Source organism: Mustela nigripes, chromosome 13, assembly GCF_022355385.1.
Source record: "Mustela nigripes isolate SB6536 chromosome 13, MUSNIG.SB6536, whole genome shotgun sequence".
Classification (NCBI taxonomy): Eukaryota; Metazoa; Chordata; class Mammalia; order Carnivora; family Mustelidae; genus Mustela; species Mustela nigripes.
The window spans coordinates 19468534-19491772 of record NC_081569.1 but is presented as its reverse complement, the minus strand read 5'-3'; the positions used below and the strand labels follow the sequence as shown (position 1 = coordinate 19491772).

Here is a 23239-nt window from a genome sequence, read left to right as displayed (position 1 = left end):
GTCTGTGGTCCCTAAATCTGGCTATGGGATGAGAATCACTTGGGAACAGTTTCAAAAGCTGATGTACAACCCCCCACCTCATACCAATTTAAAAAAAAAAAAAAAAAAAGGGAAAGGGGCAAATGGCAGGCTTTTTTTTTTTTTTTTTTTTTTTTAAAGATTTTATTTATTTGACAGAGAGAGAGAGCTCACACACAGCAAGCGGAGGGGCAGGCAGGGGGAAAGGGAGAAGCAGTCTCCCTGCTGAGCAAGGAGCCCAATGCAGGGCCTGGGATCATGATCTGAGCTGAAGGCAGATGCTTAACTGACTGAGCCACCCAGGTGCCCCTGGCAAGCATTTTTAAAAAATTGATTCTAATGGGCAGCCAGTGCTGACCACTTCAGCCTTAAATGGTTTGTGAACTTCAGACCAAGGTGACAATCAAAAACTTCAAAGGTTTCACAACTATTCCACACTTCCCCTTCCCTCTATCTTCACCCTTGTCTCACTTGGCCTTCTCAATAAATTTCTTATCTCCACCAGCTTAAAATTTACCCTCCCTCCTGTTTGAAGGGTTATCATTCTAAAAACAAATCTGATCCTGTCATTCTAGGGCCCATGCATGGGTCTAAACTCCTTAGTATGAAGCACCATGAAATACAACTCCAACCTACTTCCTGGCACCCCAATATTTGCTCTACACACACTGAACTATGGATCCCTGCTTAAGCATGGCATGCATTAGGAAACTCCAAGCTTTTGCATGTCCTCTCTATTCCCAGGGCCCTTCCTTATTATTATTATTATTCCCTTCCTTAAGGGCCTTATCATTATCAGTCTTGTAAGCTTTAGCTCATCCTTCAAAATCCAAGTTCAGGGGCCCCTGGGTGGCTCAGCTGGTTAAGCATCTGCCTTTGGCTCAGGTCATGATCCCCAGGGTCCTGAGATCGAATCCTACAACAGGATCCCTGCTCCATGGGGAGCCTGCTTCTCCCTGTGCCTCCCTCTCTCTCTCATGAATAAATATTTAAAAACCAAAAACACAAAATCCAAGTTCAATGTCATCTCCTTCATAAAACCATCCCACTTCCCCACTGGTAGAAGAGGTATACACCTCTGCTACTTAACACATGTGGCACTATGAATAACCTGGCTATCAGAGCCCAGCCTGGGAGGGATTCACATACTCATTTACATATTCCAGCTAAATACATCCCTGCAGGAGCCTAACACAAATTGGTTTGTCAACAACTGTGAACCAAAACAAGTCTATGACTAATTATTCAATTTAATTTTAATTAAGTTCCCATTCTTTTGGGATGCCTGGGTGGCTCTCTCGGTTGAGTGTCTGCCTTTCAAGTCAGGATCCCAAGGTCCTGGGATTGAGTTCCGCTTTTGGGTCTTTACTCAGAAGGGAGCCTACTCCTCCCTCTGCCTGCTGCTTCCCCTGCCTGTGCTCCCTCTCCCTCTGACAAATAAATAAAATCTTTTTTAAAAAAAATCCCTAAAGAAAAAAAAAAAGTCTTTTTTTTTTTTTTTTTTTTTTAAACTAGCACTAATTTAAGCATTAGAAGCTCAGATTCCTGGAAAAATTAACACCCATGGTAGTACCATGGATTCTGGATGTTCTTGAATTCTCAAATAAAAAAATGCAGGAAAAAGCTATACAATCAACAAAAAGCATTTACAACAAAGCCCAGTAACCGATATATCCCCACAAGGTACAAAACAGAAGCAGTCAGCGAGGAGCAACTAGCTATGAAACTTGTGTGTTCCCAACACCTACATGGAAGGAAAGCCACAGTTTCCAACATACCTAAGACCTGAAGAATCCCCCAAGTAACTGATAGGTATTCACTGGAAAGAACAATGGGACAATTTGAGAACAGCAGCGGAAACTGGGAGGGATTTTGCCTGCTCCAATAGTAGGTGACAGCAAGAAGCCTTGGCAGTAGAGCCGTAATCAACTGGAGCAGGGTAACCTGTAGGAACACTCAAACACTGACCCGAGGAACACTCAACACTGACCTGTCGCAGGCCTTTCTAGGACAGGGCCCCACATTGCAGAGAAACTGTTGGCAGTGGAATTAAAACTGGGTGGGACAGGAACAACAGAGACAAAAGAGGTCCAGATAAAAGTGTGCAAAAGGCAAATAACTAGGAAATGTCAAAAAGCAGCAGTTACGTTTTTTGGCAGACATACATGCATGTACATGTAAACACATGCACACACAAGAAAACTAAGCCAATTTCCAAAAAACTAATTTTACATAAAATGAGCAAAGAAAGTAACAGGATCAAATCCATTACAAAATTACTATGAACAGAGTGAGTAGAAGAATATCCCTACAGAAAATGGAAGCTTGCCAGAATGAGTGCTCAAAAAAAGGGGTGGGGGAAGCTGTTACTATTACAAAACAACCGAAAGGGCATAAGGAAATATGTAAGACATGAAAGAACAAAAATAATAATTAGAAAAACTCAAAAATAAGTTGACAGAATTCAAAGAGTCAATTATAAATTTTAAAAAGTCATTTTTAAAAATATTTTATTTATTTATTTGACAGAGAGAGAGATCACAAGGAGACAGAGACGCAGGCAGAGAGAGTGGGGGGAAGCAGGCTCCCTGCCCAGCAGAGAGCCCAATGCAGGGCTCGATCCCAGGACCCTGAGATCACTACCCGAGCCGAAGGCAGAGGCCCAACACACTGAGCCACCCAGGCGCCCCAAAAAGTCATTTTTGATAGGACCACAAGACTAATAAATAATACTATAAAAGAAAAAGAAAGTAAAAGGAAAAATCTTTTTAAAAACAAAAAAGAAATGATGCATAAGATTTTTTAAAAAGATGTGAAAGAAAATTTTGGAAGATAGGCAGTAGAGATACAACATATGCATAGCAGGAGTCCCTAAAAAATTAAACCAAAATAAGGGAAAATAATAGTAAAAACTGTAAAAAACGGAACTTTCTATTATGAATTTTTTAATTGAAATTACACACTCAAAGGACACACATCAATGTAGATACAAGAGTTATCAGAGAGTATCAATTCAGAGACCAACACCAAGATCTACTCAAATAAAATGACTATATTTAAGGAAAAGGGTTCTTTGGCATCTAGGCCAAAAGATCTCATAATTTACAAAGAAACAAATTTGTATTATCATCACATTTGGATAGCAACATGTTATGCCAAAGATAACATAGTTAAAGTACTCAAAGAAAACAGTGAGCCAAGGATTTTATATCTAGTAGAACAGACCTTCAAGTAAAAAGACACAGATAAGCTAATAAACATGCAAAACCACAGGGAATATTGTTTTCATGATCCTTTTCTCAAGAATCTAAAGGACAATCAAATTCTTGCTAAAGAATCTAAATCTGACAATCGAAATGACAAAGGAAACACAGAGAGGACTAGTGATAAGCATTAAATATATTGTTACTTATAATACTAAGATTAAATGAGGATTAAGGGGAGAAAGAATCAAATTATGTAACAGCTATATGATCCAGGTATACTAAAAAACCATTTTTTTTTTTTAATGGGGAGAAGAGTAAGAATAGCCTGTATAATTTTAGTCTGTTTACAGTAATTAAAATTGATACTGTCAGAATTACTATTATTCTGGACAATGGTATACTCTGTACTGAATTAATAAAAGACTAATGAGGTTGTCTTCCTAAGGCATTTTCAAAAGAAATACAAATTATTCCATTTTATTCTCTCATATCTTTACCACAAGAGAGCTGACTTTTATATATTTACCTGAAAAAATGTCCAAGATAGTGGGTTTTTTTAATGTTTTCTATTATGGTGGGGGGTGATTTAAAGCAGCATAATATGATTTCATTTATTTGTATATGAAGACACATATATAGGTCATAGCTTTTACATGGAAGCGCATCAAAGAATTTTACTTTCACCATGTCTTACCCTTTTGAGACCATAAGCCGCCACAAGTAGCAATAACTTAAATGTTTAGATCTTTGCCTGTAGGAAAATGGAATTTTTAGCCTGGGATCTGTTCAGTTATTTATCCAGTTTTACTGGGCTATGCCCATTCCTTACATAACATTATGACAGCTTTTGCTTTGAGTAGTTGCAACAGGGACCCTATTCTGGCCCATAAAGCTGAAGCAATTTACTATCTGACCCTGTACAGAAAAGGTATGCCCACTCCTGCATGTTAAAGTATTTCTTGATTCCTTAAAAGAAAGAAAAAGAAAAAGAAAAGGGAAAAAGTATTTCCTAAAAGGTGATTCAGTTGCAGAAATAGCTAGATAATCTCTTCTCCAAACATTTTTCTCTATTCTTTTCAAAGATGTCCAATTCCCTACTTAGAGATTTCCCTGGTTGCCTTCTTATTTTTTCTCCTGGTTTTCCATGCCACGTTTTTACAATCAGCTGACTTTTTTCACCAATTATAGTTTTCATCTTTCTCCATTTAATTCTTCCAATCAACCCGCAACATTCTACAGAACTTATTCTACCTGTGTTTGCAATGGACCCTGGGATTGCTTAATTTTAAAACCAAACAGATCCCCTGCAATCATCCAGTTCAACTTCCTTTTTACAAATGAAGGTAGAGGCCTGGCGTCCTACGTGTCTCTACCACTTTCAAATTATGACTTATGTAGGAATTCTGTGGATTGAGTTCCCTCACTTAAACAAAAGAGATTAAAATTATATTAACTCTGATATACTTTGAGATTCTATGAGGTCCCAAGGGATTTAAAAGGCCTGTTCAAAATTAGTAGTAAACCTAAACTGGATCACAAGTCACAAGACCTCTACAATTTTTCTACATTATCTTGGTAGTTTCCAGAATGTTGCTTAAATTATTGTGCCCCTTAGATTGGTTCCTTTTTATCTCTGTGTCCTTAAACAGTCCCCTGGCTACTGAAATTGTGTGTATGTGTCCCCATTTACTCTTATACTCTTCCTCTCTTACAGTTCTTATTCCCAATTTGTAGCTTCCATTTCTAACTCCTATTCTTTTTTCACAGCTTTTTATAGGACACTTCCAATTGTTCTTCTCCAAAATGGTCACTTTCTACACAAAACTGACCTGACAAACTCTGACTCCTTCCTAACCAAACTTATTACTTTTTATTTTATTTACTGCATGTAAAGGAAGCTTCTGTGATACACTTACACAAGATCTGAATTTCAGAAATTACATTCCATAAACATTGTTTAAATTTAAAATTAATTTGACATATAAATAGAAAAAGCATTATATGTTGAGTCCAACAACTTGGGTTCAAATTACAGTTCTTTTGCAGCATTTCATTAGACCTTTCTGACACTCAGTTTACTCCTTGTGGTTATTAACACCTAATTCACAGAACATTAAATAAAATGAAGAGTTCAAAATATTTATTACTGTACTCTATCAAGATAAACATGGTCTCCAACTTGCTAAAACAAGCCTACCTTAACTTTCATGCTTACTTGAGTGTAAATAGTTCACCTTTTATCTATCTTATACCAGTTTGGTGCTACTAAAGAGATACATAGGATTTCTTCCCACTACCACTTCTTGGAACAGGTTAAATGAGATAGAATTCACATAGCATAAAATTCACCCTTTAAAATGTACAAGTCAACATTTTTGTATATTCTAAGAGGTGTATAACCATTATTACAATTTAGTAACATCTTCATCACCCTAAAGAGAAATTCCTTACTTGTAGCCATCATCCCTTAATACCCCCCCCAATCCTAAGCAACCACTAGTCTACTCTGTCTATTTACCTGTTCTGACCATTTCATTATAAATGAACTCATACAATATATGGTCCTTTGACTGGCTTCCTTCACTTAAACTAATGTTTTCAACATTCATCCATACTGTAGCACTTCATTTCTTTTTACTACTAAATAATATTCCCTTCTGTGGCCATATTCCACATTTTGCTTATTCATTATTCATCAGGTGGTAAGCAATTAGGTTATTTTTACTTTCTATTATGTGTAATGCTGCCATGAACACTCATGGAAAAAATTATTGTGTGAATAATTTTTTTTTCATTTCTGCTGGGTATATACCTAGGAGTGGAATTGTTGGGCCACGTGGAAATTCTATGCTTATCTTTTGAGGAACTCCCTGTTTTCCATCATGGCTACACCATTTTACATTTCCACCAACCAACATCCACATCTTTACTGACACTTGTTACTGTCCTCATCAGTGAAAACAGCCATTCTAGTGGGTGTAAGACTCAGTATGAAACAAGAGAATATCAATTTTTGAATACTGGATATATATAGAAAATGGTACTCTAAACATATTAAGTTAAATACAATTATAAAATTAACTTCACCTAGGGCGCCTGGGTGGCTCAGTGGGTTAAGCCTCTGCCTTCAGCTCGGGTCATGATCCCAGGATCCTGGGATCGAGCCCCGAGTAGGGCTCTCTGCTCGGCGGGAAACCTGCTTCCTCACCCCACTGCCTGCCTCTCTGCCTACTTGTGATCTCTGTCAAATAAAAAATGAAAAATAAAAATCTTTAAAATTAACTTCACCTGTATTTTACATTTTTTAATGTGAAAACTAAAAAATTTTAGATTACACATGTGGTTTGCTTTTGCAGTACTGTTACTGGACAATGCTGTTATTACAGACTTCCTAAGAGCAACTTTGTTGGATAGGTGGGCCTTCTAAACAATTAAGTTTTATTGGATATAACAAAGTACCAAGCACCAAGGGGATGTAAAATTAAGATTCCTACCCTTAAGAAAATTATAATGCAGTAGAAGATGGGGGAAACAAGCACCTGAGGACTATATTCATCTGTCACTGTGGACCAACAGGGAGACCAGAATCCATGAGGCAATCTCGGATATAATTCCAACAACTGCCATAGTGCTTATCAGACAGTGGCGCACCCAAAAATTACTTAGCCTTAAAGATTAAATAGGATTTCAATGGCTTCTAGTATCCTCAGGTGAAAAAAGTTTCCTCTGAGAATGCAAATAGAAGAATGAGGCAATACAGAAGCCTATCATGTATTATTCTTGACAATAAACAGGAGAAAATATTAGCTTTAATCCACAGGCATTTTGTTCTTTTAAAAGAAGTTACTTCCAACTTTTCTTATCACCGACTACCAGACGTCAAAGAATATGATTTGACCTTATTTGGCAATGCTCAGTATCTATAACTCCAGGTTACTGCCAAAAGAATATAGCTTCAAATTATTTCCTTTACTTTTTACTATTGCCAAAAGCTCACTAGCTCACCATCAAGAGAATGACTTTTTCATTCCTCTGTCAATGTTTCTTAAAAATGTGATGCAAGAGGCCATGGCTCCCCATTTCAAGCTGGAACATTTTAAAAACATGCATTAGGGGCCTCATTCCAAACCAAATGAATCAGAATCTCTTGTTAGTTGGGGGATGACCTTGTTGACTTCTCTTTACAATAAGCCCAGAAAGGCACTGCTCTGTATCAGTGGTCAACAAACCATGGCTTCCAGGCCAAAGAAATAATTACAGATCTACTGGAACACAGCCATATGGATTTGTTTACCTATTGTCTGTGGCTGCTCTTCTGCAATTCGAACTGAGTTGAGTAGTTGTGACAAATTTATGGTCTGCAAGGTGTAAAATGTTTATTTATTATCCAGCTTCCAAATTTTGCTGATAATGCTCTAGCCTAAATTTTATTCTGGACCAACGTGGAATACCAAAAGACTGATGATACATTTGAAAGTACTATTCTGCAGCTTCAGAGAATGAAATCAACTGAATCATGCTTTGGCATAAGTCTCTCAACTTGTACTGACAGGGCTATTTTTAGGAACCTCCAAAAAAAAATTCCTGGGGGGAAAAAAAAAAAAAGATTCCTGGAGGGATGGTCATTGAGAACTTCTATTCTGTCACAGTCTCTTTGATGAGGCCCAAAGGCAACACAGGTCTATCTATGTTCCCAGCATAACAGTTAACATGCTTAAAAAACAAAGAATTATGAATTCTATATTCATCTCTATGTATCTTCTGATGACATTTTTCTGGGCTGGTACCCTTCTCATGGAAAAAGAAAATTAAAGCACAAGAGGTCAGCTATAGAACAGAACTTATACTAATCTTCTAAAAAGAAAACTCAGACTTGCCTATTAGACCTACCATGAGCTAGTATGAGACTACAAATACATTTAGGAAACTGGATTGTTTTCTTAATATTCAAGACCTTTTCTGCTTTACCTAAGCTAATGAGATACAGATCTATAGTAAATGAACTTAGCATTTCCCTGTATTTAAAATCCTAACAGAACCAGGCAAAGCAGTAGAAAGGGGAAACAAACTTAAGCTAATTTAACTCTCTTCTTTTATTTTGCTTATTTAAAAACTAAGAAGATATGAGGAAAAAGAAACATAATGTGATAATGACAAGCTACCTCTACAATCTCAGATAATCGGGCTTCCACCTAAAGAAATTATATAAAGAATAACAATTTAAACTCAATGTAAGCACAAGAAAAGAAATATTAAAAAGAGCAGAAATCAAGGAAACAGAAAACAAAATAAAGAGTATGAATGAAAACAAAAGTTAGTATTTTGAAAAGATTGTTTTAAAAAAAAAAAAAGATCTGGTGGCGCCTGGGTGACTCAGTGGGTTAAGCCGCTGCCTTTGGCTCATGCCTTTGGCTCAGGTCGTGATCTCAGAGTCCTGGGATCGGGCTCTCTGCTCAGCGGGGAGCCTGCTTCCTCCTCTCTCTCTGCCTGCCTCTCTGCCTACTTGTGATCTCTCTCTCTCTGTCAAATAGATAAATAAAATCTTTAAAAAAAAAATTTAAAAAAAAGATCTTATTTAATTTTTTGACAGAGAGATCACAAGTAGGCAAAGCAGCAGGCAGAGAGAGAGACGGGGAAGCAGGCTCCCTGCCGAGCAGAGTATGATGCAGGGCTGGATCCTGAGATCCAGGAGCACCCTGAGATCATGACCTGAGCCCAAGGCAGAAGGCTTATTAACTCACTGAGGGACCCAGGCACCTGATCAGTAAGACTGTTAAACCTCTAGCTAGACTGACCAAGAAATAAAAGACAGAAATTACCAATATCAGAAATGACAAAAGGGACATTATTACAGATCCTACAACATTAGAAAAAGGGACTAACCATCTTATGTACATAAATTTGACAACTTAGATGAAAGGAACAAATATTTTGAGACATACAAATTACCAAAGCTACCAAAACCAAACCAAACCCCAAAAATCAAAAAGCAAAAAAAAAAACCTCACCAAGAAATATATAAAGTGAATAGTCCTATATAAAATTAAAGAATCTGAATTTATTGTTAAAAGCTTTCCCATTAAAACAACCCTCCGGGACCAGAAGGTTACACTAGTGAATTCTACCAAACATTTAAGTAAGAAATAACATCAACTGTACAGAAACTCTACCAAAGAACACAACAGGAAGATACACTTCCCAACTGCTTTGAGGCTAGTAGCTTTCCCTGATAACAAAATCAAATGAAAATGATACAAGAGAAAAGTCCTAACCCAATTTCTCAGGAACAAAGAAACAAGTATCTTCAGAAATATTAGCAAATTAACCTAGCAATATATAAAATGCACAATGTGTCACAACAAAATAGAATTTATCTTAGGAATGCAAAGCTGTTCAATATTCAAAAATCAAGAAACTACACCAACAAATAAATGTAAAAACTCATATAATAACCTCAAAAACTATTTGCAGGAAAAAAAAAGTATTGGCAAAATTAAACATACATTCATGATTTTTCTTTTAAGTCTCTCAGAGCAAACTAAGTATGAACGGTAACTTCCTCAACACAGTAAATGGCAAAATAGAAATACAAGGGAACTTCCTTAACCTGATAAAGTGATAACAGGCATACTTAATAGCCAAAGACAGAATGCTTTCATCTAAAATTAGGAAAATGGAAGGTTGCTAGGTGGCTCAACAGGTTAAGTGTCCAACTCCTGATTTCAGCTCAAATCATAATCTCAGCGTTGTGAGATCCAGCCCCGAGTGAGGGTCCATGCTGGGTGTGGCGCTTGCTTGGGATTCTCTCTCCCCCTCTGCCTTCTCATGCACTATATCACAAATAAATAAATAAATATAAAATTAGGAGTAAGGAAAAGATGTCTGCTCACCATCCCTATTTAATAGCATAACTGGTACAATAAGGCAAGAAAAAGAAATAAACTGTGTATACATCAAAAACAAGAAATAAAACTGCCTCTATTCACAAATATCATGACTACCTACATATAAGTTCATTATTTTAAAATACTGTATTCCTACATATGAATGAGTAATCAAAACCTGAAATTTTAAAAATCACTTAAAATAGTACCAGGAAACATTAAATGTACTTAACTAAAAATCTAGCACAATGTGTGTAAGATCTGCATGCTGAACACTATAAAATGGTAATAAGAAAATAAAAGAATGAACGATACAAGTTCAAGTTTTGAAAGACTCAATACTATTGACAATTCTCCCTGAATCAGTCTGTAGATTAATGCAATACCAACAAAATCACAGATTTTATTAGACAAACTTACTCTAAAATTTATGTAGAAACAAAAGAGAACAGTTGAAACAATTAAAAAAAAAATTTTGGAGGGCTCACATTACCTAATTTCTATACCTAAAATAAAGCTATAGTAATAAAGGCAGAAGTAAATGGCAGAAGGGATAGACACACAATCACCAAAACAAACTAGGGGAAGAACTACTTTTTTTAAAAAACAATTTTATTTATTTATTTGACAGAAAGAGAGACAGCAGGAGAGGGAACACAAGCAGGGGAAGCAGGAGAGGGAGAAGCAGGTTTCCTATCCCTGCCAAGCAGGAAGCTCCATGTAGGGCTTGATCCCAGGACCATGAGCTGAGCCAAAGGGAGACACTTAACAACTGAGCCACCCAGGCGCCCCATGGGAAGACCTATTTTTGGTAGAAAATAGTAGAAAGCATTTAATGGAGAAAGAATAATCTTTTCACAAATGGTTGCTCAAAATTTTGTGGACATCCATATTAAAATAAACAAACAAACAAACAACCCCCCCCCACAAAAAACCTCTGCCCACATCTCTTAACATATACATAATTTAACTCAAATAAAACATCCAGAAAAAAAAAAAAAAAAAAACTGAGACCCTGGGCTTAGCAAAAACATCTCAAAAGCATGACTGATAAAAGGAAAAATAAACAAACTGGACTTTATAAAAATTTGAAACTTATGTTCTACAAAAGACACTGTTAAGAGAAGGAAAAAAAAATCAAGCTGCAGATATTTGCAAAACAATACCTGATAAAGAATTTATCTTTAATATATAATTCTCAAAACACAGTAACAACTACTATGCACCAAGGGACACAATCCAAAGAGAAAAAAGGCAATCCACGAAATGACAAAAATATTTACAAGTCATACATCTGCAAAGGGGTTAATATTCAGAAAATATAAGGAATTCCTACAACTCAACAACTAAAAACAACCCAATTAAAAGTGGGCAAAAGATTTAAATATATTATACCAAAGAAGATCTGTGGATGAGAGGCACACAGATAGTGAAAATCCTTAGTCTTTAGAGAACTGCAAAGCAAAACCACAATGACACACTACACACCCATTAGAATGGCTAAAATTGGGGGTAAAAAAAACCTTGATAATTTCAACTGTGATAAAAATACAAAGCAACAAAACTCTTATATACTGTTAGTGGAGATATAAAATGATATGGACCGTTTGGCGGTTTCCTATAAAGTTAAACATTCACTTACCATAAGACCCAGACCAAGACCATTCCTAAGTATTTACCCAGGAGAAATGAAAATTATGTTTATACAAAAAACCATACACTAGAACAGAAATATTTATAATCACTATAAACTGAAAACAACCCAAATTATTCTACAGTCATAAGGTGCCATGATACTCAAACAGTAAGAAGAAACTAAAAATAACAATAGAGAAACTATTGATACAAGAAACTTTATGGAGAAATCTCAAATGCATTAGGCCGAGAGTATAAGAAACCAGTCTCAAAAGGCTAAGTATTGTGTATACATACATACTGTATGAGTTCACTTACATGGTTGTGTGAGAGGTAAATGCATAGAACAGAAAACACACCAGTGGCTGCCAAGTGCTAGAGTGAGGGAACAAGGTTGACTAAAAATGGGTACAAGAGAAAGTATCAGGTGATGGGACAGTTCTATACTTTAGTTGGGCTGGTGGTTACATGACTATATGGATCTGTCAAACTCAGAACTGTAAACTAAGGATAAATTTTACTATATGCAAATTATACCGGTAAAAGCAATAAAGGTATTAAGAAAATAAATGTAATGTGGTAAAATACACAATACCAAATTATATTACAACCAATTAAACAATTATAAGGTATGAAGTTATTTTACAACATGTTTAAACTAATTTAAATATTCTACTATCTATTAGCACATTTCAGAGCTGGGCCATATTTTAGCCTTAAAAATTAAAAGTTAGGGTCATTATTACTTAACAGTTTCTTTTAACCACTGAGGTATACATAAAGAAAAAGTCAACTATATCTTATTTGAAATCACTGGGTTGTTTTTTTTTCTTTTTTAAAAGACTTTATCTGAGAGAGCGTACGGCATATAGCATAAGCAGGGGGCGGGGGGGGGCGGTGTGTGCCAGGGGTGGAGAGGAAGAGGGAGGAACAGACTCCCCACTGAGCAGGGAACCCCACGCAGGGCTCAACCCCAGGATCCTGGGATCATCACTGTTTTTTAATAATTTATATTATATATATATATATATAATATCTAAAAGATAATTTACCCATTATCTATTATATACAGATTCAAACATTCACAAGATAATCATGAGCGGAGTTCAGGTACATAATTTACCTACATCTTGCCACTTTCCTAGTAATGGACACAGCTGATAGAAACAGTACTGTGAAGTACTTAAATATTCTCTAATCTCAGGGTGCCTTGGTAGCTCAGTTCATTAAAGCAGCCAACTCCTGATTCAGCTCAGAATCATGGGATGGAGGCCCATGTCAGGCTCTGTGCTGAGCATGGAGCATGCTGAAAAGTCCCTCTCTCCTTTTCCCTCCCCAACTCCCATTCATGCATGAACTCGCATGTGCTCTTCTCTCTCAAAAACAAAAAAACCAAACAAAAAATTTTCTAATCTCCTTCTATTCATTCTTTTTATTTTTCTTCCTTCTATTCATTCTTTAAGGGGAAGAGCAATCAGAAGAGTTAGCTCTCTTCAAAGACGGAAATGGGGAGAGTTAAGTAGGCGGTTACTTCACAGGTGCCATTAGCCCATTTTAAACCTGTGAAAACCCAGGCTTTAGTGGTGGGTTAGATCACTTGCCCATTCCTAAAGGAAAAGAGGAAGGACTAGGATTCAAATTCAGAAGAGTCTCACTTCAGACAGAGCTCTTACTCTTACCTAGTTTACTATGTGCTCTCTGTCCATCTGCAATTGCTTAAGCAACAGCTTGAGTCTACATGTTTCAAATCAAGAATATCTTTTAAGATTTTATTGCTCACACAACCTGGTTTGATTTTAAACCCCAAACCTAAAATACATGCGCATATACTCAGAAAGGTTGAAGCAGTTTACAATTCATAACAACATACAACGTCTTTTATCTGATGGTTCAAATTTTTTAAAGTCACTTAATATCATACTCAGGAATAAAAAAAGCAAACACACAAATAACCACCAAAAGGATATATGAAAAAGTAATCATGTTCACTTTTAACCTTAATAAAGAATTTATTGCAACTCTAAATTTTAGACAAAGGAATATAGAAAACTTTTTCCCCTTTCTTCCAACTTCCTGACATCTGGCTTTCCTCTATTGTTTTCCAAAGCTGCCAGTATCCTGAGTTATACACAGATTATTTACTGCAACAGAAACTTACCCTGTGAAGTGTCACTGTGTGTTGTTCCCATATAGCTGTTTCCTCCATTGCTGTGTTCTGATAAAGGAAAAGAAAAACAAATCATTTATTTTTTAAGAAAATGTCTTTAATAAGGTGACAAAATCCAGCAATCTGCATACTGAAATACCACAATACATATATTAATATTGGATATTCTGAAAGTTCAATAATGATGGAAGGTTTTTTGTTTGCTTTTGTTTTTGTTGTAAGAGACAGGAAACTACACAGGAACTTCCTTTGTTTTTAACTTAATTTGGACAGATGCTGCTCTATATTCATTTCATGCCAGCTGAAATCAGTATCCAAGCTAATTCTGTAACTTTATACTTACCATCAGATAGAAAAGAAGTAAAGTTGGAATAGCACTATTTTAAAATATCTGATGACACACAAAACATTTTAAAAAAGCATTCCTTACAGAGCACAAAGGAAGGAAAGTCAAATACCTCTGAACTCAGTAATTATAAATATACATGTTACAGGAAACGAGATAAGACCATTAAATAGGTTTGGACATTGCTTGTTTTAAAATCACACAGTTAAGCACTACTGTTCCACCTAGTTTCAGTTTTGCTACAGAATTACTTTCTCAAGCTTTGCCTATAACCTAAGAAAAAAAGGTTTGTTCTAGTATATGTATCATGTACACACATGCATGCACATACAGGCAAAACAAAAAAAGCAAAACAAATAACTACAAAATACCCCTTGAGTAACCATAAAAATTATAAGAACGCCTGGTGCGACTCAGGAACTACTCAAACCACAATACAGTTCTCAATATAGTTCAGGTTCACCTCCTGTTAAGAACCTCTTTCTTGAGAGGAAATAAGTTACTATCCAAGGCATTAGCACTGAAGAATTAAAAAAATTTTTCTTAGAAACTGGGCTAAATGTTCTTAAAGGTTTAAGTAATTGAGTATCATTTCATGGAACTAGGGTACTAAAAATATACTATATTTATAAGCAAGATAGATTAAAAAAAAAAAAAAAGGCCTTTCCAGGGTTAACAAAAGGCAGGGTGGAAGAGGAAAATGCTGAGCAGGGCATTCTCTAAACATCACAGGTTACCCACTGTTACAAACGCTGATTTCACAAGTGAGATCTGTTTTCTATTACGCTGCTGTCATTAGCATCGTGAGAATATGTCCATCAAGGTGCCATAGACCCATTTCTCCTCTCCCACAGCATCTTTAATCGAAGATTAATGTCACTTTAGAAAATGAACCCCTATAAAGAAAGCCTGCTTCCCTAAATTCAAAAGCAACTAAATTAACTTTGCTGACAGATGAGTAAGAGAAAGGATCTCTCTGTTCACTCCCATAGGTAAGAACTACCAACCTTACCAGAGCTTTGTTTCAATCTTCCAATCAAATGCAGCAAAACCTCCCATTAATGAGACCTCTACTAGAAACAAAGCTGTTCTTTTTTTTTTTCCTCCACAAAAATTGACCAGGATTTAATGTATTAAAAAAAACTCCTCCATCAATGTGAAGCGATGAAGAGTAATTCTGCTAAACATCGAGAGTCCTACTAAAATATACATGATAAAAATATCTGCAATAATTGCCAGTTTGTCCAATCTTAGCCGACTTATTAAAAATGAGAACTGCTTGCATAGCTCTAAGCTCATCTTTTCTTGATCCACTTTAACCAGTGGCATTGCTTCATTGCCTTTTTAATCTCTTCCTTATCAGTGCAAAGGGAAAGTGATCAGACAAAAGGCAAGTACCTTGAAAGCACCCTCTTTGGTATGAAGCAGTTTATCATCCTCCATATGATTTTAATGACCACAGTTTTCCATTTTGTAAATGAACACTAATCAAATGAGGAAATTAATTCAATGTTAAGGAGGGAAAAGCAGGTTATGAAAGGCTGATACACTGTTAACCCTATTTACGTTTAAACATGAGTAGTAAAAGGAAGGCTGCAAAAACACAAAATGTTAAAAATGATCATCTTCAAAGGGAAGGAATTATGAGTAACATTTTTTCATCACGTATTTTATGTTTTTTGCTTTCCTCTCTTCACTCCTTATCAGAATATTTTATTTTAAACCACATTCACCAAATCCCCTTTGAAACTTCAAATATCTATTATTAACTGTTTCAGGAAACCAAATAGTATTTAAGATTTTTTTTTATTGCTAATTATACGAAGTATTTATTCTACTGCTGGTAAGGGATCTAATACATTAAGGTCTTAATGTATAAGCTTCAAGAGAAGTGCAGTAAGAGAAATTTATTGTTTGGGTAAGGGAAAAACAAAAAATACTAAAACAATTTTCTCAGCATTCCAATCAAAACAGATATACGTCTCTTCTCTCTTCGATGAAGGAATTAGAAAAGTACACATCTCAACTATCTCAAAGGCTTCCCAAGAAAGGGCAATGTAATAGCTCATAGCTCACTTCTCTTTTAAAGCCAAACACAGCCCTATTAGCTTAATTTATCACAAGGGAAACTTATGTCATACAGGAAGGCAACAGAAAATGAAATATTAAAAAAGGAATTAGTTAGGCTCTTGACCAGCACATTAATCCAATTGAATCCATAATATCCTTGCCAATCCTATCACTTAAACCACAAAACAACAACAACAACAAAATGTCATCCCAGTTTAAATCATGAAGAAGGTCCTCCTTCTCTAGCCTTTGGTTTCCTTCAGTGGCAGAAGCAGCAAAATTCTATCCATAGCTGTTTGTATAACTATGCAGACCTTATGAGGAGTTCTGAATGAACAGAGAAGTGAACAGATGAACAAACAGATCTGTGATAATGCAAATACAGTAAAATATAATGGTAGACTCTTACTTGTCAATATTCAAGTATCCACTGTAAAATTCTTTCAACTCTGCTTTGTTCGAAAATGATCATCTCTCTCTCAAGTAAATAAAATCTTAAAAAAAAAGAAAATGACCATAATAAAATGGGGGGGGGGGTGTTACAATAAATCACTCAGAAACTGAAGACTAAAACTGATATAAAAGTTTTTATACTAATAAATCAAACACTATTTTCATAAGCACTGCAGAAAGAACAAATGTTCATTAATGACTGAGAACTTTGATACATCAGAAAAGGGGGAACAGAGGATCTCCTTTTGCAAGAATACCTATGAATACCTTACATTTTCACTGTGATCCCTTTTGTACATTTATCAAGTTCATCTATCACTTATTCAAATAAATGACTGTTAAAACTCAACATCCTTATTTTAAACTTGCTTCTCATTTCTTATTAAAAAGAAAAACAGTGAATAACTGCATAACTTGGACAAGGATCTGGTAAATCTATAGTCTCATTCCCCCAGAAAAAGTGTTACTCTTTTAAGCACGATTCCAGCACTATTATTCCCTAGTAACCTGGAACAATGCTGTTGAAAACAGAAAATGAAATAAACCAGAGATACTGAGATCAGAGTCCAAATCTTTCATAGACAGGTGACCTTCATTGTCCTTACCTGTAAAATTAAAGAACTGGATGAAATTATCTCAAGCAAAAGGTCCTTTCTGGCTCCAAAATTCTATTAGAATGTAATTCTAGTTACAGTCCAATTATAATTCTAATTTCAAACAAGCTGCATATTCAATAATTAGTAAGGTATTACAGGCATCAAGAGTGATTGCAATTCATGACTATTGGATTCCGAGTTCTACGTACATTTCTAAGTCAGCATCAACTGACTAGAATCACAATTTCTGAAGAAGCAAAAAGCTGCATTTCAGAATCTGCCAAGAGTTTGTTTGGTTTCTTTGTTCTAAGCTCCAGCTGGCAAAGACACTACTCAGATCACCAACTCTGAAGGGATTCCTGCCAAAACTTCAGATCCCAATTCTAGGCAGTTCTACTGTCCTTTAGGGCTGATTACAGATCAAATGCGGAAAAGGCAGGACACAAGAACTGACAAAACAAGATGAACCTGTAACTGAAATAAAACCAAATCCAAAATAGAATAAAATAAGGCAACTATTCTACAAATGAAGGAAAATCTTAGCTCCTAAACATTATCTAGATATAGACCAAGATTCATAGTTAAATTTTACCATCTTACAGATGTTATTTTAAAAGCAACCCATTTATTTATTCACTCATTCATTCCATAAACATTTACCAGATATGCTAAGCATTGTGGAGGCCAAAAATAGATACCTCTTTCTCCATAAATGGCTCAAGGAGAAAGTTTATAACATTACATAAATGGTGTAGAAGAAAATGATTCTGCCTGCTGAAGATCAGAGACAGAGTCCCAGAGAAAGCAATATTCAAGTTCAAGCTTGGAGAATGACCAGTTAAAAGAACTGGAGAGAGATGTTTCAATGGAAACATCACATCAGCAAGGTTGTTGATGCTGCACATAAAGCTGCCTTTGAGATGGCGGAGTTGTACAATTTGTGGAAGAGGAAAGGGTAAAAAGAGAAGCTGCAAAACTGCCATTACAACAGGCCTTGTAATATAATGTTAAGGACTTGAAACTCAATGGGAAAACATGAAGGAATTTCAGGCAATCACATGACATAGCCCGACCTCATTCTGAAGGCTGTTCTGCAAAAGATGGATCTGAGGCAGACCTGTCAGAAAATTTAAGTGGGAAGAGGGTAAGTTAAAGATGGCAAGAGGTTTCTGAATGGGGACGCTGAGTAAAAAGCAGGAAGAGAAGATTAAAATTCAGTTTTAGACATCCTCAATTGAAGGTGCCTATGGAACCATACAAGGAGAGACATATGCAGTAGAGGGCTGGATATACAGGGCTGAAGATCAAGACTGAGATCTGGAGTAGATAAGGATCTAGAAGTAATCAACAAAGTAGTTTTGAACCCTCTAGAAAAGATCCAATTACCCAAAGGCTAAGATGACCCTGTGGATTACAAATATTTTAGGGGGAAAAAGGAAAAAAGGAAGAACCAAAGGAACCCGAAAAGGAAACCAGTGAGGATACAAGAAAATCAATGAGCCTAATCCAAAATAAAGTATAAAAATGGAAGACATCACAAAAGAATAAAATTTCCAGGGGCACCTGGGTGGCTCAGTCCTTAAGTGTCTGCCTCTGGATCCCAGCATCATGAGATCAAGCCCTACATCCAGCTCCCTATTCAGCGGGGAGCCTGCTCCCCCATGCTTGTGTTCCCTTCTCTTGCTCTCTCTCAAATAAATAAAATCTTAAAAAAAAAAAAAGGAACAAAATTTCCACATATTTTATAAATTGTTGGACCCTTAAATATTAAATATGTATATACTTATATGTATATATAAATATATACCTAGACTCGTTTACTTAGTACTATCTCTTAAATGAGGCAGCATGCCGAACACTCTTCATAGCTTGTTGTCCTCCACTAGGAAAATCAAATGGTGCTCTCTCTCTGGGATTCTTGTGTGAGCAGAACTACTACACTGAATTATTTCTGAATTCTTCTGCTCTCTGGAGTGCTTTTGTTTTGTTTTGAGCGCTTTTCCACGCAAAATAAAATGCAATATTATCTACTGAGATCAGGTTGATCCAGAAACTTAAAAGTACAACCCAAGTTTTAGTGAATAAAAACAGATGACGCCTGCCCTTCTTGACCTTTCAAGTATTCAGTTTCAATTGTGATCACTGCTGTACAAATCAAGTACAAAGAAAAAGACTAGAGTACGTGTTAAAAGGTAGGGAAAATACATATTTAGATTGACCTGAAGGGCTGCCATCAAAATGGAGATGTCCAAGAGCTAATAAAAAAGATAAATCTAAAGTCAAATGAAGAGAGGCCTTTGGAAACACTCAGGGATTCAACAAACTTCTCAAATACAAGTTAAGAACTCATTAAGCTTAAGAATTCAAATAATGATCAAAATAAGAGTGTAGCAACTGCAGGATGAGTGTAGCAACTGCAGGATGACAGTCTCAACAGAAGGTAAGTAAATTTAGTATCTAACACCTCACTACAGTTAACATCAGTTAAATTTTCAACTACTTTATTCTGTCCACTCCTTGGTTGGCAATTTAGGAGACAAATGATGATAAATATGATTAGATAACATTAAAACACAAATTTATAAATAAATCACTCTATTTGCCACTGCCCTTGGGTCAATGTCTTTGAAAGGATATCAGCTGAACTAAATTACCATTATATGTACATTAAACATTGAGAAATTCTTATCAGGGACAGTTATAGACACTATAGAAAACTCTGAGTGCTTTCCAGTTTTCAAAAGTAAACTACAATTAGGTTGAATCTTTCTTTTCTTTCTTTCTTCTCTCTTTTCCTTTTTTAGGTTGACATTTTGTAATGGCTTGAAGATGGATAAAAGACTTTTCAAATTCCAGATAGAAAAGGAAAAGGGGTTGGGGGTGGCAGGGATGACTGAGTGTATCTTTTTATGTAGCTCCAGCTCTCATACTGTTTCACCAGATACTGTTTCACCAGATACATACAAATAAACAAAAAAACAAACAAATACAAACATTAAAATAAAAGTATGGGGGTGGGGAGAGTACTCAAAATCTCAAAATGGAATACAAACAGTAACAAAGAACCTAACTCTATTACAAATGAATAAGGTAACCAGATGAAGGTGGCAGGTAAAAAGAGAACTGTCACCAAAAAAAAAAAAAAAGTAACTAACTGGGGAAAACAGTATTCTGACTGAATGATGGAAGGTCAAAGACAAGAAGAACACAAAGAAATTCTGTAGCTGAGTTAGGAAGTCTTTCTCTCCTGGAAGTATGGGTATAAGTTTGAAACTATTTTGTATATATATTAGAAGTGAACCAAATAGTAAAAACTCTATAAATAATGAGCGCTGGGTGTCTACTGCTGAGAGAAAAAATTACAAGAAAAGGAGGAAGGCTAAAATGAAATCCATGAGACTGGAATCTGAGGTATTAGCATAAACCCATGGTTTTAGACATATATACAGATACATAACTATGTAGCTATGCAGAGATTATTATATACATGTCTGTTCTCTAGCTCTGTCTGCTGAAAAAGCCTGAAAGAAAGGCAAAAAAAAAAACAAAAAACAAAAAACAAAAAAAAACCCCCAACTACAATGAGCACAACTGTCATGGAGATCTCAATTTCTAAATACTACCCTCTAATAAAACCAACCAAGATTCTTTGGAGAAGTGGTTGGCTTCAAGGTGAAAATATGTAAGATAAACCAGGAATATCATTGATACCAGAAATTAAGGGACTGCTCGAAAAAAAAAAAGGATGTTTGTCCAAAGAACATAGCAACCGACCTAGAACTAACTCTAACTCCATTAGAAGGAGTTCTAATGGCCAATGCAAGAATAACTTGAGCAGCAAATTAAATAATGATAGTATTAGATTTTAAACCAATGAATAGATATTCATGAGTCCATACCAATATAATCAAATAAATAAATGGGAAATGAACAGCACTCCTTTCTTTTTAATTAACAAATACGGAAAGAAAAAGGGAAATAAAATTACCATCAGGCAAACCCCACAAATGAGATAGGATGGCAGATGAGATCCACCATAGATGCTAAAATTAGTGGGTGAAAAGTTTGAGAAGTAACAGGATTAGCACATCCTCAAATTATCTCCCCCCAAATATTTATCAATTATAAAAATATAGTAACTTTACAGTTGAAAAATGCCACCTTAAACAAGTGATTAAGGTAAATACAAATAATACAAATCAACATCATGAACCCCTTGATATCAATCTGAATACAGTCTGTAGCTTAATATTATTTTATCAATGTTAATTTATTATCCTTGGTAACTGTTCTGTGGTTATATAAAATGTTAAAGGGAATGTGATGAGGGAAACTAATATTTTAAAAACTTTCCTCTAAGTTCAAAATAAAGAAGTTTAAAAAAACAATCTTCTAATATTTTTAAAACTTTCCTCTGAGTTCAAAATAAAGAAGTTTAAAAAAAAATCTTCTTGATTTTTAAATAAGATACATAAAAAACCAGGATAAACAACAAAGCACTCAATGGAAAACAGACCAAATATGCAGACATAACAGATCACATTTCTTTAAAGTCAGCCTTCTTACTTCACCTTAAACCCTAAAACTTTTTTTTTCTTTAAAGATTTATTTATTTAAGAGAGAAAGAGAGAGAGAGTCTGCATGTTGGGTGGGGGAGGGGTGCAGGGAAGGCGCCAGTGCTGGGGAGGGCAGAGGAAGAAAATCTTCAAGTAGATTTCCCACTGAGCGCAGAGCCCCAAGCTGGACTGGATCTTACCACCCATGAGATCATGACCTGAGATGAAACCAAGAGTTGGATGCTTTTAGGCACCCTCCTGAAACTACTTTAAATGAATCACAAAATGTCTAAGGCACAAAAGGTGACAAGCTATGTTTCAACTGGTAAGCCTCCCTGAGACACACTGTTCAGGAAGCTCCCTCCTGCTTTTAAGACCAGGCATCTTGAGGATGAAAATCTTACCACTAATGTGGCAATAGTAATTGATAAAGGTTCAAACAACAGCAAGGAAGTAAATATACCAGCTTTAATGCAAGCCATCTAGGTAACACTTAGGACTTTTCCCATATACAACAAAGAGCAACATCACTAAACTTGATGTAAAACTGGGTTTTTAATGTAATGCTAATTGCAGATACATAAAAGCTTAATAAACTTGATCATTGTCAAAAAATAAAAACAACCTGCTAATATCTATATATCCAACATAGAATTGCAATCAATAAAGACAGCCTGATGTCTTAAAGGCTCAAGGAAGAAACGTCACAAAAGACGTTATCAAAATGGCCAATAAGCATGTAGGAAAAGTGCTATATCTCATTAATCAACAGAGGACTTCAAATTAAAAACACAATGAAATGCTACTAGACATTTACACAGGAGCTAATATGAAAAAGAAAATATGAAGTGTTAGTGAACAATCTAATCAGAACTCACTACTAGTGGGAATGTAAACTGGTATAACTGCTTTGAAATCTGCCAATATGCAAAACACTATGATCACTGAACAAAAATGTGCACATTCACTACAGGAATATTCACAAAGGCACTATTCTGAATAACCAAAAGCCAAGAACAACCTAAATGCCATCAGTAATAAAATAGAAAACCACTGCGCTCAGTGCAATATTACAGAGCCACGGAATGAATAAAGTACAACAAGCAATATGGATGATTCTCACAATGTTGTTCAAGGAACAAAAGAAGCCAGACATTAAGAACACATACTGTATGTTTCCATATGAGAGTATTAACAGGTAAAAAACAAAACAAAACAACAACAAAAAAAGCCACTACAAAAGAAAAACAACCTGGGCGGGGGGGGGGGGGGGGGGGACAGACCCATAAGCAAAAAAAACCTTTAAAA

At 35.6% G+C, this 23239-nt stretch overlaps 1 protein-coding gene across 6 annotated transcripts in view; it reads right to left on the bottom strand.

Moving 5' to 3' along the window:
* Window positions 1-23239, bottom strand: part of TJP1 (tight junction protein 1) — a 243038-nt gene that overhangs the window by 65800 nt on the left and 153999 nt on the right. For all 6 annotated transcript variants that reach the window (XM_059371689.1, XM_059371690.1, XM_059371693.1 and 3 more), the window contains one exon: window positions 13902-13958. In XM_059371689.1, coding sequence (XP_059227672.1) covers window positions 13902-13958 — 57 coding nt within the window. The remainder of the gene's footprint in view (window positions 1-13901; window positions 13959-23239) is intronic.